This window comes from Callorhinchus milii, unplaced genomic scaffold (assembly GCF_018977255.1).
Source record: "Callorhinchus milii isolate IMCB2004 unplaced genomic scaffold, IMCB_Cmil_1.0 Scaffold3, whole genome shotgun sequence".
Lineage (NCBI taxonomy): Eukaryota > Metazoa > Chordata > Chondrichthyes > Chimaeriformes > Callorhinchidae > Callorhinchus > Callorhinchus milii.
Window position 1 is genome coordinate 22,433,747 of NW_024704744.1, and position 19,637 is coordinate 22,453,383.

Sequence of the window (19,637 nt, forward strand, 5' to 3'; positions counted from 1 at the left end):
CTCTTTATTATATCATCTGCAGACATAATGTCAACTTCCACTTGTATGCAGAACCTTGGGGTACACCATCGGTGACCATGTGGGCTGGGAGCAGAACTCATTAGGGGAGAGAAAATGGTGTCAGTGGGTCACGTAAAACTTGCATAGGAGGACACTGAGGTGGATGAGGGAGGAAAAGCGATCGAGGAGGGTGCCACGATCCACTGTGTCAAAAGCAGAGGAGTGGTCCAGGAGGACAAGAAAGCAGAGGGAGCCCCGGTTGCAGAGACAGAAGACGTCATTTGTAACCTTGATGAGTGCTATCCCAGTGCTGTGACTTGGAGGGAGTGGCTCGAGAAGAGAATGGAAGGAAAGGTGTGAGTGAACTTGGGTGACCAACAACACATTCCAGGACTTTAGAAAGGAAGGGTAGGCTTGAGATGGGCCGGTAGTCAGTGAAGTTTGACAGATCAAGGGTGGAATACTAACAAGGATAATATTGATTTTTTTAATGTTTTCGTTAAGTTCTTCCTCAGGTATCAAGCTGTGTCCAAAAGAGTGGGCATTCAATCGAACATCAGTCTCTGCCAATGCTGCTCTTTAACCAATTACTGGAAGGTGAAAAAGTAGCTGATTTTCTCTGCGCCCGGTGTTGAAGAGAATAGTCTCTGCTTATTCTCACATTCCAACAACTCAGTTGCAATCATGAATTCTCCACTTGGGGAATCATGAGCAAGAACTTTGTAGCTGCCACAGTATTGTACTGCATTGTGAGATCTTGATTTCAATTGAGAACGACATCCATTCCACTTTCAAACCATACAATAGTGCTGACTTTGTGTTCTAATCTGTGTGTACAAGATACTTGAATACAAATACATATTGAATATTATAGCTACAACTTTGAAGACCTACACAGTTGGATTCCTCTTTGCAAAGTTAGCTCAGTGTCATTGACAGCCCAATGTTTTTTGATTTCAAGATCCTCATCCTCACCTACAAGGCCATTCACGGCCTTGCTCCCTCCTACCTCTCCAACTTACTATCCCCCTACCTACCTGCCCGTACCCTCTGTTCCTCCGGCTCCGGTCTGCTCCACGTCCCCCGCCCCAATCGCCCTACCATCGGTGGTCGGGCCTTCAGCCTCTCAGCCCCGAGGCTCTGGAACTCTATCCCCCAGTGCCTTCACCTTGCTTCCTCCCTTTCCTCCTTCAAGGCCGGTCTCAAGACCTTTCTCTTTGACCGTGCCTTCAGCTCCCCTCTCGACTCTCTACCCCTCCTCGCTCCCTCCCTTCCCTCCCCTCACCCTGACCATTTCCTCGCTCCCTCCCTTCCTTCCCCTCACCCTGACCATTTCCCCCTTGCTCGGGTCATGACCCAACTGTGCAGCGCCTTGGGACGTCCTCCTGACGTGAAAGGCGCTTTATAAATGGAATCTTGTTGTTGTTGTTGTTGTTGTTTCCATTTGCAGTTGGTGAGATTTTTGCTTGTATTCTTTTTTTTGTGTAAAGTTTATTAAACCGTCAATTTTGCGGGCAGTCAGATATTCAAATCTAAGCTGCTGGCAGTCAGATATTCAAATCTAAGCTGCGGGGAGCTTAGATTTCTCTTGAGTTCAAAGATTTATAGGTATTATTAGTTTGGTATTAGTTCACTTAATAACCAGGTAGGAAAAGCTGCATTTTCAAGTTAAGATACTGCAGTAAAATGTTTGGGGTCTAGGATATTTGTGGAGTCCATTATATGAGTCGCACCACTATTTGTAAATCCTAGAATCTGTTATGCAAGCTATGGTGAGGTTAAAGAGTGATCTGATTGAGATTTTTTAAAAAAAATTAAGGGAATTGGCAAACTAGATAGGGAGTAACATAATAACTCTTTGCTAGAGGGATCCTAAAACAATGATATATAATTCTAACCTAAACTGGTTAGAAGTGATATTCTAAAATATTTTTTCACACATACGGTTTAATACCCTGCCACAGAAGATCATAGATTTAGAATCTATTCGAATGTTTAAAAGGGAGATAGATAATAATAATAATAATAATAATAATCCTTGCATTTGATATAATGCCTTATCATGTTGTTGAAACTTGTCCCACAAACAGTCGTGGATTGAGTGATCAAACTATTATTTTTTTAAAATTTGAAGGGATTATATTCTTTGCCAATCAACTAGCAGTTGGGTTCCTACCTACTGCTAGGTAAATAGAGGGGTGTGGAGTAAAGAAAATGGCCTAAGGTTTCGCCCTGCCCGAGAATCGATGCAGATCCTCTCGTTTGTGAGGTGAGTGCTCTAACCAATTCACTACAGCTTGGTAACAATATTGAATGATCAAGTTCTTCAAAGAGATATGTGAGTAAAACGCTTACACAGTTTAAAAAGAAATAGTATATAGTGATTCTTTAGTTCTGAAGAGGCCTTTCAACATTTAGTTTGCAAACAGGACTCCATGGGTGAAGGGTAAATATTTCATATTGCATAAGGAATTATTCTTTATTTGAACTCCTGCTTTTAGAACTGAAATCCAGGCGGTGTCCAAACATATAATAAGGAATAGTATAAGGAAACGTAAAACTTGCTGGACATTTTCACATAGGGTACATATCCATATGAGTTATTATAGAATACAATTACAATTTCTAACTCTGAAACTCTCTTTCTCAATCCCTCCGCTTTGCCCGCTCCTACCCCATCTTCAGTTCGGCCTGAAGACCTTTCTATTCGACTGCGCTTACAGTTGCCCCCCCCCCCTCCACCCGGCCTGGTGTTGTGCTCCGCCACTCTCAAGTGGCCACTGTGTGAGGGGCATGAAGGTGCTATATAAGTTATTGTTGTTATACAATAGAACTCTGGAATGCTGTAAGTTCCAGGGGAAATAAAATGGCAGAATAAAATAATAATATTCATAACTTCAGGATGTCTAGGATCGAATTTTGCTAACAATTTCCTCATTACTTTCTCGAGCTTCACCATTCACAAAATGGAACTTATCTACAACAACAAGATTCCATTTATAAAGCGCCTTTCACGTCAGGAGGACGTCCCAAGGCACTGCACAGTTGGGTCATGACCCGAGCAGGGGGGAAATGGTCAGGGTGAGGGGAGGGAAGGGAGGGAGCGAGGAAGGGGGAAATGGTCAGGGTGAGGGGAGGGATGGGAGGGAGCGAGAAGGGGGAAGAGAGTCGAGAGGGGAGCTGAAGGCTCGGTCAAAGAGAAAGGTTTTGAGACCGGCCTTGAAGGAGGAAAGGGAGAAGGCGGCGAAGGCACTGGGGGATAGAGTTCCAGAGCCTCGGGGCTGAGAGGCTGAAGGCCCGACCACCAATGGTAGGGCGATTGGGGCGGGGGACGTGGAGCAGACCGGAGCCGGAGGAACGGAGGGTACGGGCAGGTAGGTAGGGGGATAGTAGGTTGGAGAGGTAGGAGGGAGCAAGGCCGTGAATGGCCTTGTAGGTGAGGATGAGGATCTTGAAATCAATCCTCTGGGGGATGGGGAGCCAGTGGAGGCGAGCGAGGGTGGGAGTGATGTGGTCCCGAAGCCTGGTGCGGGACAGTACACGAGCTGCAGAGTTCTGAATGACCTGCAGCTTGTGGAGGGAGGTGGCGGGAAGGCCGGCGAGGAGAGAGTTCCCATAGTCCAGCCTTGAGGTGACAAAGGCGTGGACCAGGGTTTCAGCAGCGTGAGGGGTGAGGTAATGGCGTAGTCTGGCGATGTTCCGGAGGTGATGGAAGGCGGTGCCAGTTGTGGTGCGGATGTGAGGGAGAAAGGACAGCTCAGGGTCGAACAAAACGCCGAGGTTCCTGACTGGCTTTGAGAGGTGGAGAGTGCAGCCTTGGATGCTGATGGTGTCGGCGCCTGAGGTGCGGAGGCGCTGACGTGAGCCAATCAGGAGGGCCTCGGTTTTTCGCACGTTGAGCTGAAGAAAGTTGTCTCTCGTCCAGGACTCGATGTCGGACAGGCAGGCTGTCAGGACATCGGTGGTCGTGGAGTTGAGAGTAGAGGAGGAAAGGTAGAGTTGGGTGTCATCCGCATACATGTGGAAGTTAACTCCATGTCTGCGGATGATGTCACCAAGGGGGAGCATATAGAGGGTGAAGAGGAGGGGACCGAGGACAGAGCCCTGAGGGACTCCACATGAGACAGTACGGGGGTGGAGGAGAAGCCATTCGTCGAGACAAAGTGAAGACGGTGAGAAAGGTACGACCTAAACCACTCAAGGACAGTGCCTTGAAGGTTGAGGTGGGAGGACAAGCGGTGGAGTAGGATAGCGTGGTCGACCGTATCGAATGCTGCCGATAGGTCGAGGAGGACGAGGAGGCAGAGGGAGCCCTGGTCACAGATGGTCAGGATATCATTGGTGACCTTGACCAGGGCAGTTTCTGTGCTATGGGCAGCACGGAAACCTGACTGAAGGGGTTCGAAAAGAGAATGGGTGGAAAGGAAAGAGCGCAGTTGGGAGGCGACAACTCTTTCCAGGACCTTGGAGAGAAAGGGGAGGTTGGAGATGGGCCGGTAGCTTGATAGCTGCGACGCATCAAGGGAGGGTTTTTTCAGGGTGGGCGTGATGATGGCAGTTTTTAAGGGAATGGGGACAGAGCCAGAGGAGAGGGACAGGTTGATGATGTCAGTGATATGTGGGGCAAGAAAGTGGAGCTGGGAGATAAGGAGTGGAGTGGGGATGGGGTCAAGGGAGCAGGTGGTTGGTTTTAGGGATAGGATGAGTTTCGTGACCGAGGGTGGGGAAACGGGTACAAAAGTGAGTAGGGGAGGATCGGTAGCGAGTGGGAGTGAGGGGGTGGGGGGTTGGTGGATGTTGGAGGGGAAGTGACCGCGGAGCGAATTCCCTTGATCTTGGATTCAAGGAAATCCAGCATCTCCTCACAGTGAAGGTTGGAGGAGATAACCAGCGCGGGGTGGCGGGGGGATGGAGGAGTCGGGTTGTGGTGGAAAATCTAGGCCTAGAACTGCCATCATTGCCAAACTCCACTGACTCCTTGGCCCACACTGAATTGATTTGAACATCCTCATTTACAGCTGCTTGACGTACTCATTGAACCCAATCTGTGTAATCTTCTCCAGCTCTAAATATCAGCTTACACCTACCTCACTGCTACTCTGACAGGTTTGTTGCTCACTTCCTCTATTTAACCATTGCTGGGTGAGCTTTTAGCTACCACCCTGTTCTCTGGAGTTCTTTTTCCAAACCACCTCAATCAGGGATCTAAGTAAATAATATTCCTTGCATTTGATATAACAACAACAACAAGATTACATTTGTATAGCGCCTTTCACGTCGGGATAACGCCTGCATTGTCAAAATATCTCAAATCTTCAAATCGGCACAAGTAATTATTAAGTGCAGAAACTATGTACATGTACAAAAACATAGCATCCATTTTGTGCACTGCAAAATCCCACAAACAGCTGTGAAGTGAATGATACATTCATTTGTAGATTGATCACCAGGAGAAATGCCCTTCTCTTTTTGAAATTACCAATGGGACACACACAACACAAAGTCATTTTATCCAGGCAATTCCCGTGTAGTGTGTAGTTTGGTGGGGCTTCAGCTTGGACCCAAATTCTTATTGGAATCAAATACTTTTTTTTTGGTCAGCCAGGTGTCTGACACATGCGGAAAAACTATCACCATGTTTAAGTGTTTCCAAACCAGAGTGAATGTTCTGTGCAGGCCACCTTGTGTGTCAACCTGACTCAATCAAACGCAAAGATTCTTATTCTTAGTATACGTTGGAAATTCGTGCTCGCGGGGTTAACGGGAGTTCAATAGGAAGCCCTGTGTGGAGGGCACTATATAAAGTATTGTTATTGGTGTTTCAAACTGGGTAGTTTGCATGCAAAGTTTAAAAAAAAAAGAATTCTTTTAGGAACTGGATCCAGCTGGGTTTCCGAATTAAAATCGGATGACTGTTTAACAAACAAAAAGCAATGTTGTAGTATCCTGACAGCATTCTCCAATCCCTCCCTCACCCCATTTGGGGTATTTGAAATTGCCCATTGTTAATATTTCTGATCTTTTTACTTCTTCCATTTTTTAAAAAAAATAATCTATTACTACTGCCTGCTCCTGGTCTGTAAGTATAGACTATATAGTAAGGTACATGGCTCAGGTGCAGCAAGGAATGGTGCACACATGGACATTGGCAATGCATTGACAAGTACTGCAAATTCCAACATGAAATGTGTCGCCCCCTATAGCTGGATTGGCTCAATTTGAGGATTCAGATCCACGGCAGCACAGTAGCTTTAAGACAGTGTATGTATAGCAGGGAGAAGCCAAACCTCTCTGCAAATGAAGCTTCTCAATTATTTAGGAGCTTCTGTCAATAGACTGTGTGAGTTGCAATGAGGGGAGGAGAGGTTGGTCAGGCAGATGCTGCTCGGTCCTGTGTCTGTGTGACTGGCTGAGTGAACCAGGGAGACACAGAGAGCAGCGAGGCTTCTTCACAGACCAACCCTCAGTGGGCAGTCACCATGGCTTTCATAGTCCACCTGAGGACCATCACCGACCTGCGAGGGAAGAGTGATCGGATCGCTAAAGTAGTCTTTCGAGGTAAGGGATGCTGTTTAACTGGCAAACGGAAAATCTTGACAAATCCGTCATTTTGCATTGCTTAGCTATTAGATGCAATGTGTTGTCGAAATGCAGCAGCACAGAGCATGAGAAGTCCACGTTCATGCATCAAGCAACATTTGGTGAACTAGCTGTCACTGACCATGTAGCTGGATGTTTGGACCTGGTAAACATCCATCCAGTTTTGCCAGAGAGAGAGAGAGAAAAGTTGTTGAGCTTCGATGCCTTAACTGTGTTGTGTATAACGTTGCAGATTGCGATTTCTCTGCACTGAAATCGACCTGACATCAATATGATCAGGTCAAAGTTAATCCGAGTTAACTAGTTATACTATCTGTAGAGTATAATAAATAATAGGTCATTTATAAACTAAATGCACTCACTTTTAAAATATAGTTTAATAATAATGATAATCCTTGCATTTGATGTAGCGCCTTATCACATCTTCAAGATGTCTCAAAACGCTTCACAGAATATACTGTAAAGTGAATTGACTGTATATTTTGTGGTTGAATTTAATGTATAATACAAAGCCAGATTAGCTCAGTTGATAGCACTCCCCTCTGAATCAAAAGGTTGTGGGTTCAAGTCCCACATCTCAGATTTGAACTCATAGTCCACCCTGACACTCCACTGCAGTGCTGAATTGTCAGAGATGCCATTCCTTGCAATGAGCAGTAAAACTTTGCAGGTTTTTTTTTCAGGTAAAACTTACCTGTCTTTTCAGGTAGACATTAAAGATCCCGTAGCACTATTGGAAAGAGTAGGGAGTTTCATCTAGCATTCCCAGCTAACAATCCTCCAGATAAAATTGGTCATTCACTCTATAGCTGTTTGTGGGTCGTTGTGGTGTGCAAATCAGCTTTTTATTCACCCACAAATGCACAGTCACTGTACTTTACAGTATATCCTGTGAAGCATTCTGAGAGAATGTGGAAAGGTACTTTGACGATGTGATAAAGTGCTACATTAAATGTAAAAACTATTATTAAATGTTCCGTTACAAGGGCAGCAGTTGTGCTATTTAAATGCATTATTCACTTCCCTTCTGCAAAAAATATTCAATTAAATCTTGCTTGGAAAATATAGTTGATGTTAGTTAATAAAATTTATGTTATCATTACAACCCCTGCATGTAGTACTTGCAGGGGAGAAAATCAGTCCTTTAGAATGGCAACTTACTTGTGTTTCAGTCTTTTAGCTGACCAGAATTAAAATCACTATTTTGATGTTCATTTAGACTTGTTGTTACCATTCTTCATTTGTGGAACTGCAAGAGGATGGTTGAGGGACTGGTGATGTAGAATACAGAATCACTGAGATAGGGGAACAGGATGGTGAAGAGAGTAAGGGAGGAGGGTAAAAGCTGGATCTAATAGGAAGATAATAATAATCCTTCCATTTGATGTAGCGCCTTATCAAATCATCACGACATCTCAAAGCACTTCACAGAATAATGTAAGGTTTGACTGTATATTGTGTGGGTGAAAAGCAGCCACCAATTCAGCACAGCATAATCATGGATTGAGTAACAAAATTATTTTTTCATCAGACACCAAGTGATGAAATAGTGAACAAAAAAGAATTCAAGGACTGGTTAAACTGGGAGAAAAATGGAAGAGGAGGGGAAGTGAAGAAACCCAAGAAGCACGTACAGCGCAGCTCCCCCCCGCCCACCCCACCCCATAAAGTCTCTCTGACAGCTTACTAGTTTTTAGATGCATTTTAGAAGAAGTCATCTGTGCTAAAATGTAAGAGTGAGTTAAGCAGAGGACAGAGGCAGCTCTATGTTGCAGTGAAACCAGATATTCATACAGTTTTCATTCAACGCACATAATAATTCAGCTTTTTTAACAAGACAGTGTTGATTGTAATGCTTTAAGGGAATTAGAGGTATTGTTTGATGCTGAATGTTGAAATTTCCCATGTTTTGCAGTTCTGCTCATGAATAAAGCAGCAATCAAACTGTAGCTAAAAAACGCTTATATATCGCTGAACCTTTGCGCTATCGGAAAGTTACTGATCTGTATAGAGTTACCATAAAATGAGCTTCCCAATGAAAACGTAGAACCAAGAGTGAATATTTTGCAAGAACATTATGATCTGACTGTCCAGTGCTTTGGGATCCCTTCCCAGTGTGAAAATCCCAAACAAATGCTGTTGTTGTAGACCTATACAATGTTTAGTAAACAAAAACGAAATGGGCTAAAAACGATTATACCACATGTATAGCATTGCAATTGAATTTTAATTGCTTAAGCTGAAAGCAATTAACTGAACACAGTAATTACTGCCCCTCGAGTGAAGATTATATGCTGCACAGTATGAAGGATTGCTCAATTATTAGAGTGGAAATAAACACATAACATGTTTTCTTGGTACATCAATTCAAAGAATAGTTTGAAATAGCTATCTATTTTTTTCTGACTTGCGTTTCATGTTAATTTGTATATCTAGAATGCAAAATACAACACCGAATATCACCTCTTTAATATTTAAGAATAACTTTACTTTTAAGCCACCGTGGCCTAAAGTGGCTTCAGTCATTCTGACCGAACAGAAAAGAACGATTTTCCCAGAATCAATACAATGGGGATCTCGTTCAGCTGACGATGAGTGCTATTAATGAGATGTTATATTTGAGTGGCATTTCAACTTGAAAAGTTGAAGAAATCAAGCAAAAAATGTGCTTTGATATCATTGGATGCCATCATACTTGATTAAATTCCAGCTAAATAGCAGCCTTAAGCCTCAGAACTCACCCATTGCTGGTTCCAGACAATGTGCTGCCTCACACAAGAATTTATTTCAGAAATTACAGGGAAGATTTTAAAACATCTCAAACTGAGGGTAGTTACCATTGGCTAACATTTCCGTTTGTGTCTAGATTTATTGCATTTTCTTAGCATTTTCAAGTGTCCAGAATTTTGCAAACTGTTAAATATCCTCTGACATATATTGAGGTAAGAATCTGTATCCCTCTAAAAGGAATTAGATAAATGCTCGACAAGAAGGAATATTTATAATAATAATTCTTGCATATGTTATGATGTCATTCATATCAGGAGGAGCCTTAAAGTGCTTCACAGGATATACTCTAAAGTGTAATGACTGTTTATAGGCAAACTTAAACTTGACTCAATTGCTAGCACTCAGAAGGTTGTGAGATCAAGCCCCACATAGGAACTATGAGACTCATAGTCTAGATGACACTGCAAGTAGTGCTGAAAGAGGCATCATTCTTCAAGTGAGATGTTAAACCAAGTCTTAACTGCCTGTTCAGGTTGATGTTAAAAATCCATTGTTATTATGCGAAAAAAGGGAGTTTTTCGCTAGCCAACAATCCTCCATTTAAATTAATCATCCTCCTGGCTGTTTGTGAGATATTGCTCTGCACAAATTGGCTGACATGTTTGCCAGCACATATGCAGTTATTACACTTTACAGAAACCTTTGAAGTGTTTTGAGATATTAGAAGTGCTACCTCATAAGCAAGGAAAATAATTATTCAAGGGGTTGGTGAACAAGTAAGCAAGTAGGATTAGACTATGTGGTTCACATTCGGAACAATACCAACACAGATGTGATGGGCTGTACAACTTGTTTCTCAGCTGTAACATTTTATGATTGATTCTGTGTAGTGCAGCTACAAACGGGATCAATTTAGCTCTCACTGGCCTAATTGAACAATTGCTAGTTAAGTTTGTAAGATGCTGCCTTGCCTGCCCAACACATTTCACGTCACTCCAAACAAAGTTTAACAAGATTGAACTCTGTTGTACCTTGATTGGTGTGACACGATATGTGACCAAATCGATTTTGTGCACAGACACAAAGACACTTACTTAAAAATATCTGTTATCTAAATCAATGTCATATCCTGCACTCTAAACATTTATTAGATGTCTGGGAATAAACAGCATATGCAGGAAAACAATCTGACAACAAATTCAATTCTGTAGCATAAGCAGCGGAAACTGATGACTACTCAGTCCAACGGGCTATATTTTCAAATAATGTTCCATTCTCAGATAGTTTTATTGAACATTTTAAGAGACATTTTAGTGAGCATTAGATTACATTAAAGAATATGGTTGATTGATCAAGGTTGAAGTTATTGGAAAAGTCTAGCCATGAATACATCCTGTCTACTTTTGAATTATTTTATTCATTAAATTAAATCTTACATTTAGTATTGAATCAGTCAGATAAAGTAGAAACAGAGTGAAACAACTGAAGTGTTAAATCTTTCTTGGAAGGTGCTATACAAGTTTTCTTGTCCCTCAATTTTCATTTCCAACTCTCAGTGTTATGAATTGTTACTGAACAAACTAAGCAATGTGGAGGAGAGGAAGAGCAGAGAGAATTGTGGAATGCAATACGGTAACTAACACAATCCACATTTACCTCCGCACATAGCTGTTCCTCTACTAGTTTTGAATAGTTTGTACTTTCTCTCTTTGAATTAAATGAAGCCGAACTGGGAACTGAATCCACATGATGATGGACCTCACATGATAATTCAATTTTCGAGATGTCTCAAAGCGCTTCACAGAATATACTGTAAAGTGAATTGATTGTATATTTTGTTGGTGAAACACAGTAGCCAACTGTACACAGTGGTACCTCACAAACTGGTGGATTCAGTCAACCTTCTTTTTAAAAAATATATGTATATACACTGCAGCTGATCCAATAGACTCAATTGGGGCCAATCTCTGAGAGGTGTTTTTGGAAACAGAAATCACATCCCATCAATCCTACAAGTGTAAAAGAAATATAGTTTTGCATTTTAAGCAACAGCTGGTCAATCTATGTTCAGCAACAATCATTACAATTTACAGGAAATCTTGTGAAGTGCTTGAGACATTTCAACAATATGATAACACACTATATCAAATTCAAGGACTATTTTTATTATTATATTATATTACTGTGTTGGCATCTGAATACATCTTGTGTATGAATTTCCTTGAAAAGAAGTTGTTTACAAACACAGAGTTCAAACTTGCCTCTGACGCACCAAATAGAAAGCTTGTTTTCATGCAGTGAAACTGGTACCGTACATTGGTTAATACCATACTTAATCTTTCAGTTTTCTTTGTTGTATTAAGAATGCTATAAAAGCAGGAAATGGTAGATATGCCTGTAGATCATTCTGCATATGAAAATAACATTTCTAATATGATCATTAATATTGATTCTACCATCATTGTATTGGTCTACATATTTGCTGGTTAATCTCTGGAACTGCTAGGCTGAAATTAATGTTTTCACACTTCTGAGGATACAAAATAAATAGGCTTAAATCTCATTCTCACTCTCCTGTTTCTGCTTCTAACAGTTTTAAAAATCCTTCAAGGTTATCTAAGCAATTCATTTCATTTTCACTTGACTCGTAGGAATTTGGTGTACATGAGTTGTATGGGTCATCTTACTTTAAATAAAATTCAAATCACATTTTCTTTTTGGTGAGCCGGTTGTCTAACATATGCGGAAACCCATCACCATGCTTAAGAGTATCCACATCAAACAGAGTTCCACATATGTATGCCGCCTACAGAGCATAGAAATTTCCCTTTGTCTGGAATAGATTACAAACTCTTTCCTCTGAGGGTTTCACTGTGCTTACCTCATTTTGGAAAGTATTAGGCACAGGTTAGCAAGTGGCTTGGGGATCTCAGAGTGCGCATAGGGGTATGGCTGGAATTTTACCAGCTAAAACCGAGTGCCATTGAGCTTGCCATTGAGAGCACTGTCTCGCAATATCACTGTCCAGCAAATACCAGAAATATCTTATTTATGATCCTTCTGGTGAGCATCACAACTCAGTATAAAAGATATGAGAGCAGTGCCACAATCCCCCTGCCCACAATTCAGACCCACATTCCTACTCATTGAGCAACGTTCTACCAATTTGAAGTACGGCACTTCAGCAACAGCTGCTTATCTCTCTCCATAGCAATCAAGGAGGATGCCAAGCCCTGGATATATGAATGTGTATTAATGAACCCAGACTCCAAATAACGCCCTGTTGTATTCTTTACATGACATTAGTGGAAACTCAACCTGAAACTTAACTTCAGTTATTTGTGGAATCCTGTTGCGTAGCGGTTAGTGTACTCATCTCACAAGTGAGAGGACCTGGGTTTGATTCTCAGGCAGGACAAAACCTTAGGCAATTTTCCTTACTCCACATGCCTTTGTTTACCCTGCCCTCCATCTCCCCCCCCCCCCCCCAACCCCCTTCTTGGGTCCAAATCCCTGACTCTCCAGGACCTTGGGATGTCCTCCTAACATGAAAGGCGCTCTACAAGTGTAATTTTGTTGTTATTGTTTATACTCATACAAAGACTACAACTAAGGATTCAGGTCTTTTAACTTAATGGTTAAAGGAGGATGGAAAGGGGGAAGGTGTTCCAATCGTCTTATTCTCAACTTCAGTTGTTAAGTCGATTAGTTTAGTTCAGTTTTGATGTAATTTAGTTGGTCTGAAGCTAAATCTCAAAGAGTAGACCTAGGGCTGAACAGAATGCCAAAATGCTGGTCTCCGAAGTGACATGATGATTTCATGACCTAACTACCAATGTACAGGAAACAACACATTGAGTCATGGAATGATGCCCCCAATCCACCAGCTCATTGAGGTTCAGGTAACAATCATGTCACTACACGGAAATGGAAGACAGAAGAGAGGGAGTGAAATCAGCAACTCATTCCTATACAACTCTTCATGCCTCAGCCAGAGTAGCAGTGCCCGAGAACTGGAAGCAAGCTGTCAATCCAGTATCTTAATTAGCTTGTCTGATCATGATATAGAAAAGATTGGTGAATGTGAGAAAAATAGAGTGGGAAAATGTGCATCTATTTTGCGCTAAAGTCAAATTAAAACATAAATACAAAGGAAGAATGCAGTCAGACTTTGGATGCACAAAATTATAATAATACTTGAATTTGATTTTAGGACCTTATCATGTCCGAGAATGTCTTAAAGTGTTCCACAGGATATACTGTAAAGTTGTGTGACTATGTATTTTGTGGGCAAACACAGCAGCCAATTTGCACATAGCAATCTCCCACAAACAGTCACAAACACAATCTCCACCTGAACAGGCAGACGGGTCCTCGGTTTAATGTATCATCCAAAGGACAGCACTGCATTGGAGTATCATCATAGACTATATGGGTTCCATGTCCTGACATGGGGCTTGAACCCACACCTTTCTGACTTAGAGACGAGAATGCTACCAACTGAGCCAGACTCGCAAAACAATTCTTCAGAGGATACAAGCAAAAAATAAATAGAAGAAGTCAATGTCTGGGAATAAGGTCATGGCTTTTAATCTGCTTTCTCATTAAACACTGATGCATGTTAGGGTTGAAATTAAATGTAGTAAAGTACAAGTGATCAATTGATCCAATGTAGTGCTCAATTAAATTATAATAGTAAACATCAGTTATCAGTGTATCAGGTACCAGTTGACTGTTGACCTTCAGGAATGTTCCCCAAACTAGCAATCAAATATGAATTATATCAATAATTGCAGATTAACAAAGTGATAGATGTGTTCAAGTAAATAGATTTTCACCATCGTCCAAGCCCATTGTGCTGTAATCTTATATTATGTCTGGTTCAGTGATTGTTTGTGAAAATAAATCTAAGTCTTTGTGTACAGTATTACTTTTGGGTATGTATAAAAGATTTTGGTGGATTTTATAATTTTTGTTGTCATTTGTTGTGGGTTCATTGGTTAAAGAAAGCCCTTCAATTCATTTGATCTCATAACTCCACAATACCAACCCTACCATCGTCCAATTACATGATCAAGCTGATTGTCAATGAGTCCATTATTCATGCTTGCAACCGCGCCTCTCTAGTGACTTGTTTCCGCTGTTTATCACCCTAACCGCCCTACCATCGGTGGCCGGGCCTTCAGCCTCTCAGCCCCTAGGCTCTGGAACTTCGCCTTGCCTCCTCCCTTTCCTCCTTCAAGGCCGGTCTCAAGACCTTTCTCTTCGACTGTGCCTTCAGCTCCCCTCTCGACTCTCTACCCCCTCCTCGCTCTCTCCCTTCCCTCCCCTCACCCTGACTATTTCCCCCCTGCTTGGGTCCCAACCCAACTGTCCAGCGCCTTGGGACGTCCTCCCGACGTGAAAGGCGCTCTATAAATGAAATCTTGCTGTTGTTGTTGTTGACATCCCTCTGTGTAAAAGGATCAATGAATAAAAGGGTATCTGATCAACAGAACATAGGAACAAAAGTAGGACATTCTACCTTACAAGTCTTTTTTGACATTTTGTTAGTTTATAGTAGGTATTTTAATCCCACTTCCGTATATCCTCTAATATTCAATACTTCATTAATCTGCCAACTAGTTCCCAAGTTTGGCTAAAATACAATCACTAAGTCCTGTGAAGCACTATGAGGCATCCTCCTGACATGAAAGACACCAGGTCAAATGCAAGGATTATTGTATTTGATTCTACTACCCTAGAATGCATAATAATAATAATAATCCTTGCATTTGATATAGCGCCCTATCATGTCTTTGAGACATCTAAAGTGAGTTGACTGTGCAGAATCAACTGAGATATTTACTTTAGTATACAGTAAATGCGAGTAATAGCAGTAATATAGTAATACCCACAGCTGTCCTTCCTTCCCCACATCCAGTCCCTGACCAGGACGACCTCCGCCACATTGCCCACCTCACCCAGCTCCACGAATTGCTCTGCCACTGTAAAGCACTCTGGGACGCTGCCCCGCACGAGGTGTGCTATATAAATGCAAGTTATTGTTGTTCCATAGTATATAAAAATTATCTCAATTGAGATCTGTACATTTGATCTTTTAGAGTGGGACATTCCACATTCTCACTTCTCTCTGTGGGAAGAACTATTTTCTAGGAAGAGAAAAGATTGGATATCATCATTATGATTAATGCCCTCTTAAACATTGAAATCCTCATTCAAATTCAGATGTATTTGCAATAATGCTGAATTTCATGGAATATTAATATATCGGATGGAAACTAGTGGTAGTTTTGCCAAAAAAATATACAGTCAATTCACTTTACAGTATATTCTGTGAAGAGCTTGGAGACATCTCGAAGACATGATAAGGCGGTAAATCAAATGCAAGGATTATATAGTGTATTGAGCCCTTAATTGCGAGGGAGAATTTCTGCAGATGCGAAGCACCTTATAACTGGCAAGGAAAATCTTTAACTAAGAATGTAGAAACACAGAGGTCGCTGGGAACATGCAGCAGGTCAGGCAGCATCCACGGAGAGATGAAAACCAGTTAACATTTCAGGTCAATGACCTTTCTGATTTTAATTAAGAATGTAATTGTTTCTGCTAAATTCTGTATCACCTATTAGTTGGCCAATCAATAGTGAATTCAACTGAACAGGTGTAAGGGAGAGGGGAAATATCTCTAAAATAAAGTAAAATTCACTGGGTGTGCCCTTACACTACCCTATCAGTACAAATGAGCCTCATTAACTCTAGCCTCACTTCAGACACAATGGATGGATAAAACTGTCTGGACACATGGTTTCTTCAGGGGAAAGGGAGGTTATCATTGTAGCTCAGTGGTTAGAGTACTCGCTTTGTAAGCGAGAGACTTGAGTTCAATTCCAGGCAGGGCGAAACCTTGAGCAAGTTTCCTTACTCCACACGCCTAATAATAATCCCTCCAAAACAAAAAACAATAATAAATTGGTCATTTTCAACCTACGACTGTTTGTGGGACATTGATGTGCGCAATTGGCTGCCGCGTTCGCCCACAAATATACAGTCAATTCACTTTACAGTATATTCTGTGAAGCGCTTTCGGACGTCTAGAAGACATGAAAAGCGCTATATCAAATGCAAGGATTATTATTATATTATTATGGCAGTCAAAAAGTTAGGCAGGGTTTAAAGATAGAGAAGGTGAGACAAAGGGGCAAGGGAAGGAGTTCATTCTGTGGCAGTCTTCCAACTCAGCTCTTGTTAATCCAGCAAGCTACAGCTAACCTTAGAGTCAAAACTACCCTAGCTGGACAAGCAGTGGAAAGCTAGCCAGACAGTGCTCTCAATGGAAAGCTATTTGGTGTTAGCTGGTCAAGCAGTACTCCAAATCAGATTTTGGATTATCCGAGCTCTGGGTTGGCTCTCACCAATCTGTGCCTTATACTCTCCAGAATCAGGTAAACAGAGTGTGTTCCTCCAGCAAAAGATTGTACATTCCATTCCGAATGCAGACAAATTTACACATGTTGATAGGAATTGTTAGTCTGGTTTGAATGATGCTGGCTTTCCACATGTGTTGGACATCCAGTTAACCAAACAAAGCCTGAAATGTAGCTCTTATTGGATCCTAGAGTAACCTGCCTGTGTTGTTTCTGGATAACGTGTTCGTGGCACAACAAGGTCTTGTCAGACAGACAGCTGGTAAATATCTGGAGTTTTTTTTGTGTAGTTCACATGACTGATTTTTGTCTTGACTATTATATAAGCTTTCAACAACTGAAGCTTAGAATACACATGATTAAAATGATTAACTATCAGATCAGACTTGTATGGGCAGAGTTCAATCCTTGACCCCAATCTTCAAGCAATACATCAGATTAATGTGGGATGCTGGCAGTTATAATAAGAGATCTGGAATATAAAGTACAGAGGTTGGGCTCCAGTTATAGAGTTGGTTAACCTCATTTGGTGTACTGTGTTGAGTAATGGACAACCAATCACAGGAAAGATATACTAGCCTTAGCGGGTGTCCAGTACAGTTTATGAGATTTGTCTGAAGGTGGTAGCTGCAGTGAGAGACTTGGTAGAGTAGCATTATATTCCTTAGATCAGAGGAGTGAACAGAGGGGGTAAGGCGTGATTCAATTGACGTATTTCAAATAACAAAATTGGATATCTCTTCCCTTTAGTAGAGGGATTCATTACAAATGGGCAAATCATAGCCAAGAGTTAGGTTCTAATCCCAATCTCTGTTCTAAAACCAATTCCTAAAATTGGGTTTAGTGTTTTATCTGCCCTTAATACAAAGAAGTACAGAGCAGGACGTTTATAGTTAATTTTAGCTCCATATGGACCACTGCTGGGAATGATATTGCTTTGCTCCCAGCAGCGTAAATACAGCATGTGATACCGGTGGCAAACTAAATGCTCAACAAATGCTAGTTATGTCTATCAATATTTCTGGCTTTTGAATTGATCATTTCAAATACAAAATATTCATTACTGTTCTTGATATTGTGCTCATTTTAAATATTAGAAGGTTACGCACTATATTAACAGGCTGAGCAATACAATTTTATTGGAAAAAGATTTAGAGTGTGTATGCTACAGGTTTTTGCAAAGTTGAGGGAAATGGATAGCATAGACGCTAGCACGTTATCAACTTAACTATGAGCCCAGAAATAATGAACATGGGGATAAGTTTCCAGTCTCAAGATAGGCTTGATACATCCCCCAAGATTTATGGATATATGGAATAGACCTGAGGTAAAAGAATTGATCCTGTGTCATTTAGCACCAAAAATGTTTGGGTTCAAGGATACAAGAATATGTGCTGATAAGATCACTGAACACTTGGTGAAACAAAATGGTTACTAAGCTTCTGGGAGCAAACAGATGTGATGCCAAAAATGCAAATAATTGAGAATTAACATGGGGAGGAATGTTCAGTTCAGTACAGGTTATAGAGCTTTACTTCATATGCTTTTTCTCAAGAGATACCATGAGTTGAGCAAACTTCACAATAGAATGGAAAGATCAAGCTTGATGGTCTTTAATTGGTCAGTTTTTTTTATGTTTGAACGAAGTCTCCCTGTAAACAGATTACATCACTGCTGTTTTTATCCAACCTATTTAACTAATTAAGACATTGGTTCAAATTATATATCTCAACAGCTATAAAATAAATTGAGCATGTTTAAAGCTGTTCCTTGTCCCAATTGTGCTTCCTTTTGGTACATACAGACCTCCTAAGAGGCCTTCATTAATTGATGATTAGATTTTCTTCAGAGGTGAGTGATCTGAAGACAATATGTCTTATTTCTCTTTCAGATGGTACAGAAACAGATCTATAGTAGGAGGGGTAGGAAGAGTCTCCCCACTCTCTTTCAATCAGCCAGTCCCTCTGGTGAAGTGTTACATAAAACATTTTACCTGGTGTTAGTGCACAAGACCATATAGTCTTAAAATTTAATATCTCTCAGAAATGCGTAAAATTATTTCATTCAGTTTTATTTGGAAGCTAGGTTTTCACAGTACTTAAAAATAAAACTGTCTTATAAATTAAGACTTAATTTAAGGAAACACCAACCTGTATTACAAAGTAGCCAATATTCAGGTATCCATTATTTAAACTGATAAAATTCAATTACAATAACCAATATATAGAACAATAACAAACAATTAAAAGTTACTTTGGGAAAATTAGTATGGTTCACTGCTCAAAAGCCATAATTTTTGCTGTTCCAATAACTTAATTCCTCTATAATCTGAGTTTGTGAAATGTTTTATAATTCCGTTGCAGTGCTCTCTCTTGACTGACTTAATCTTTTTTTTAAATCTCAAGGGCTTTCATTTTACACAAGAGTTCTGGAAAACTGTGAAGATGAAGCACGCTTTGATGAGGTAAAATTATTCTTTGAACCTTGCCAATTCTCTATTCTGAGAAATACATTGAGCTCAGAAATGCATCAATATTCTTACTGATACAATTCAAAGTATAGCATGCAAGTATAGTAAAGCATGTACCCAGCTTGTTAAGATGCTGCCCACATATACATTTTCTTAATCTGTCTATATACTGCATGACTTTCAAATAATATTATTTGTAGGGTGTCTAGATTTGCTACAAGAGCATTTGTTAGAATCGATTATACCACTGTCGGAAGCTAGGTAATGCTGAGGTTTTGTGATATACAAAACCTTCTAAAACATTTTTGTGTAATTTTCTCTCTCAACGTGGGTGAAATGGGCTCAGGTTCAATCTTGCAGTTTCAGAAAGGTTTCATGCTGGGGGTTGGTGATGATTGCACATAAAATGT

General features: G+C 40.9%; 1 protein-coding gene across 1 annotated transcript in view; it reads left to right on the forward strand.

The window, feature by feature from the left end:
• The first annotated feature begins 6,479 nt into the window (after nt 1-6,479).
• The window catches only part of otofa (otoferlin a), a 186,307-nt gene continuing 173,149 nt past the window's right edge, over nt 6,480-19,637 (forward strand). Inside the window, 2 exon segments of the mRNA XM_042333019.1 lie at nt 6,480-6,558; nt 19,163-19,221. Of these exon segments, the coding sequence (XP_042188953.1) occupies nt 6,480-6,558; nt 19,163-19,221 (138 nt within the window).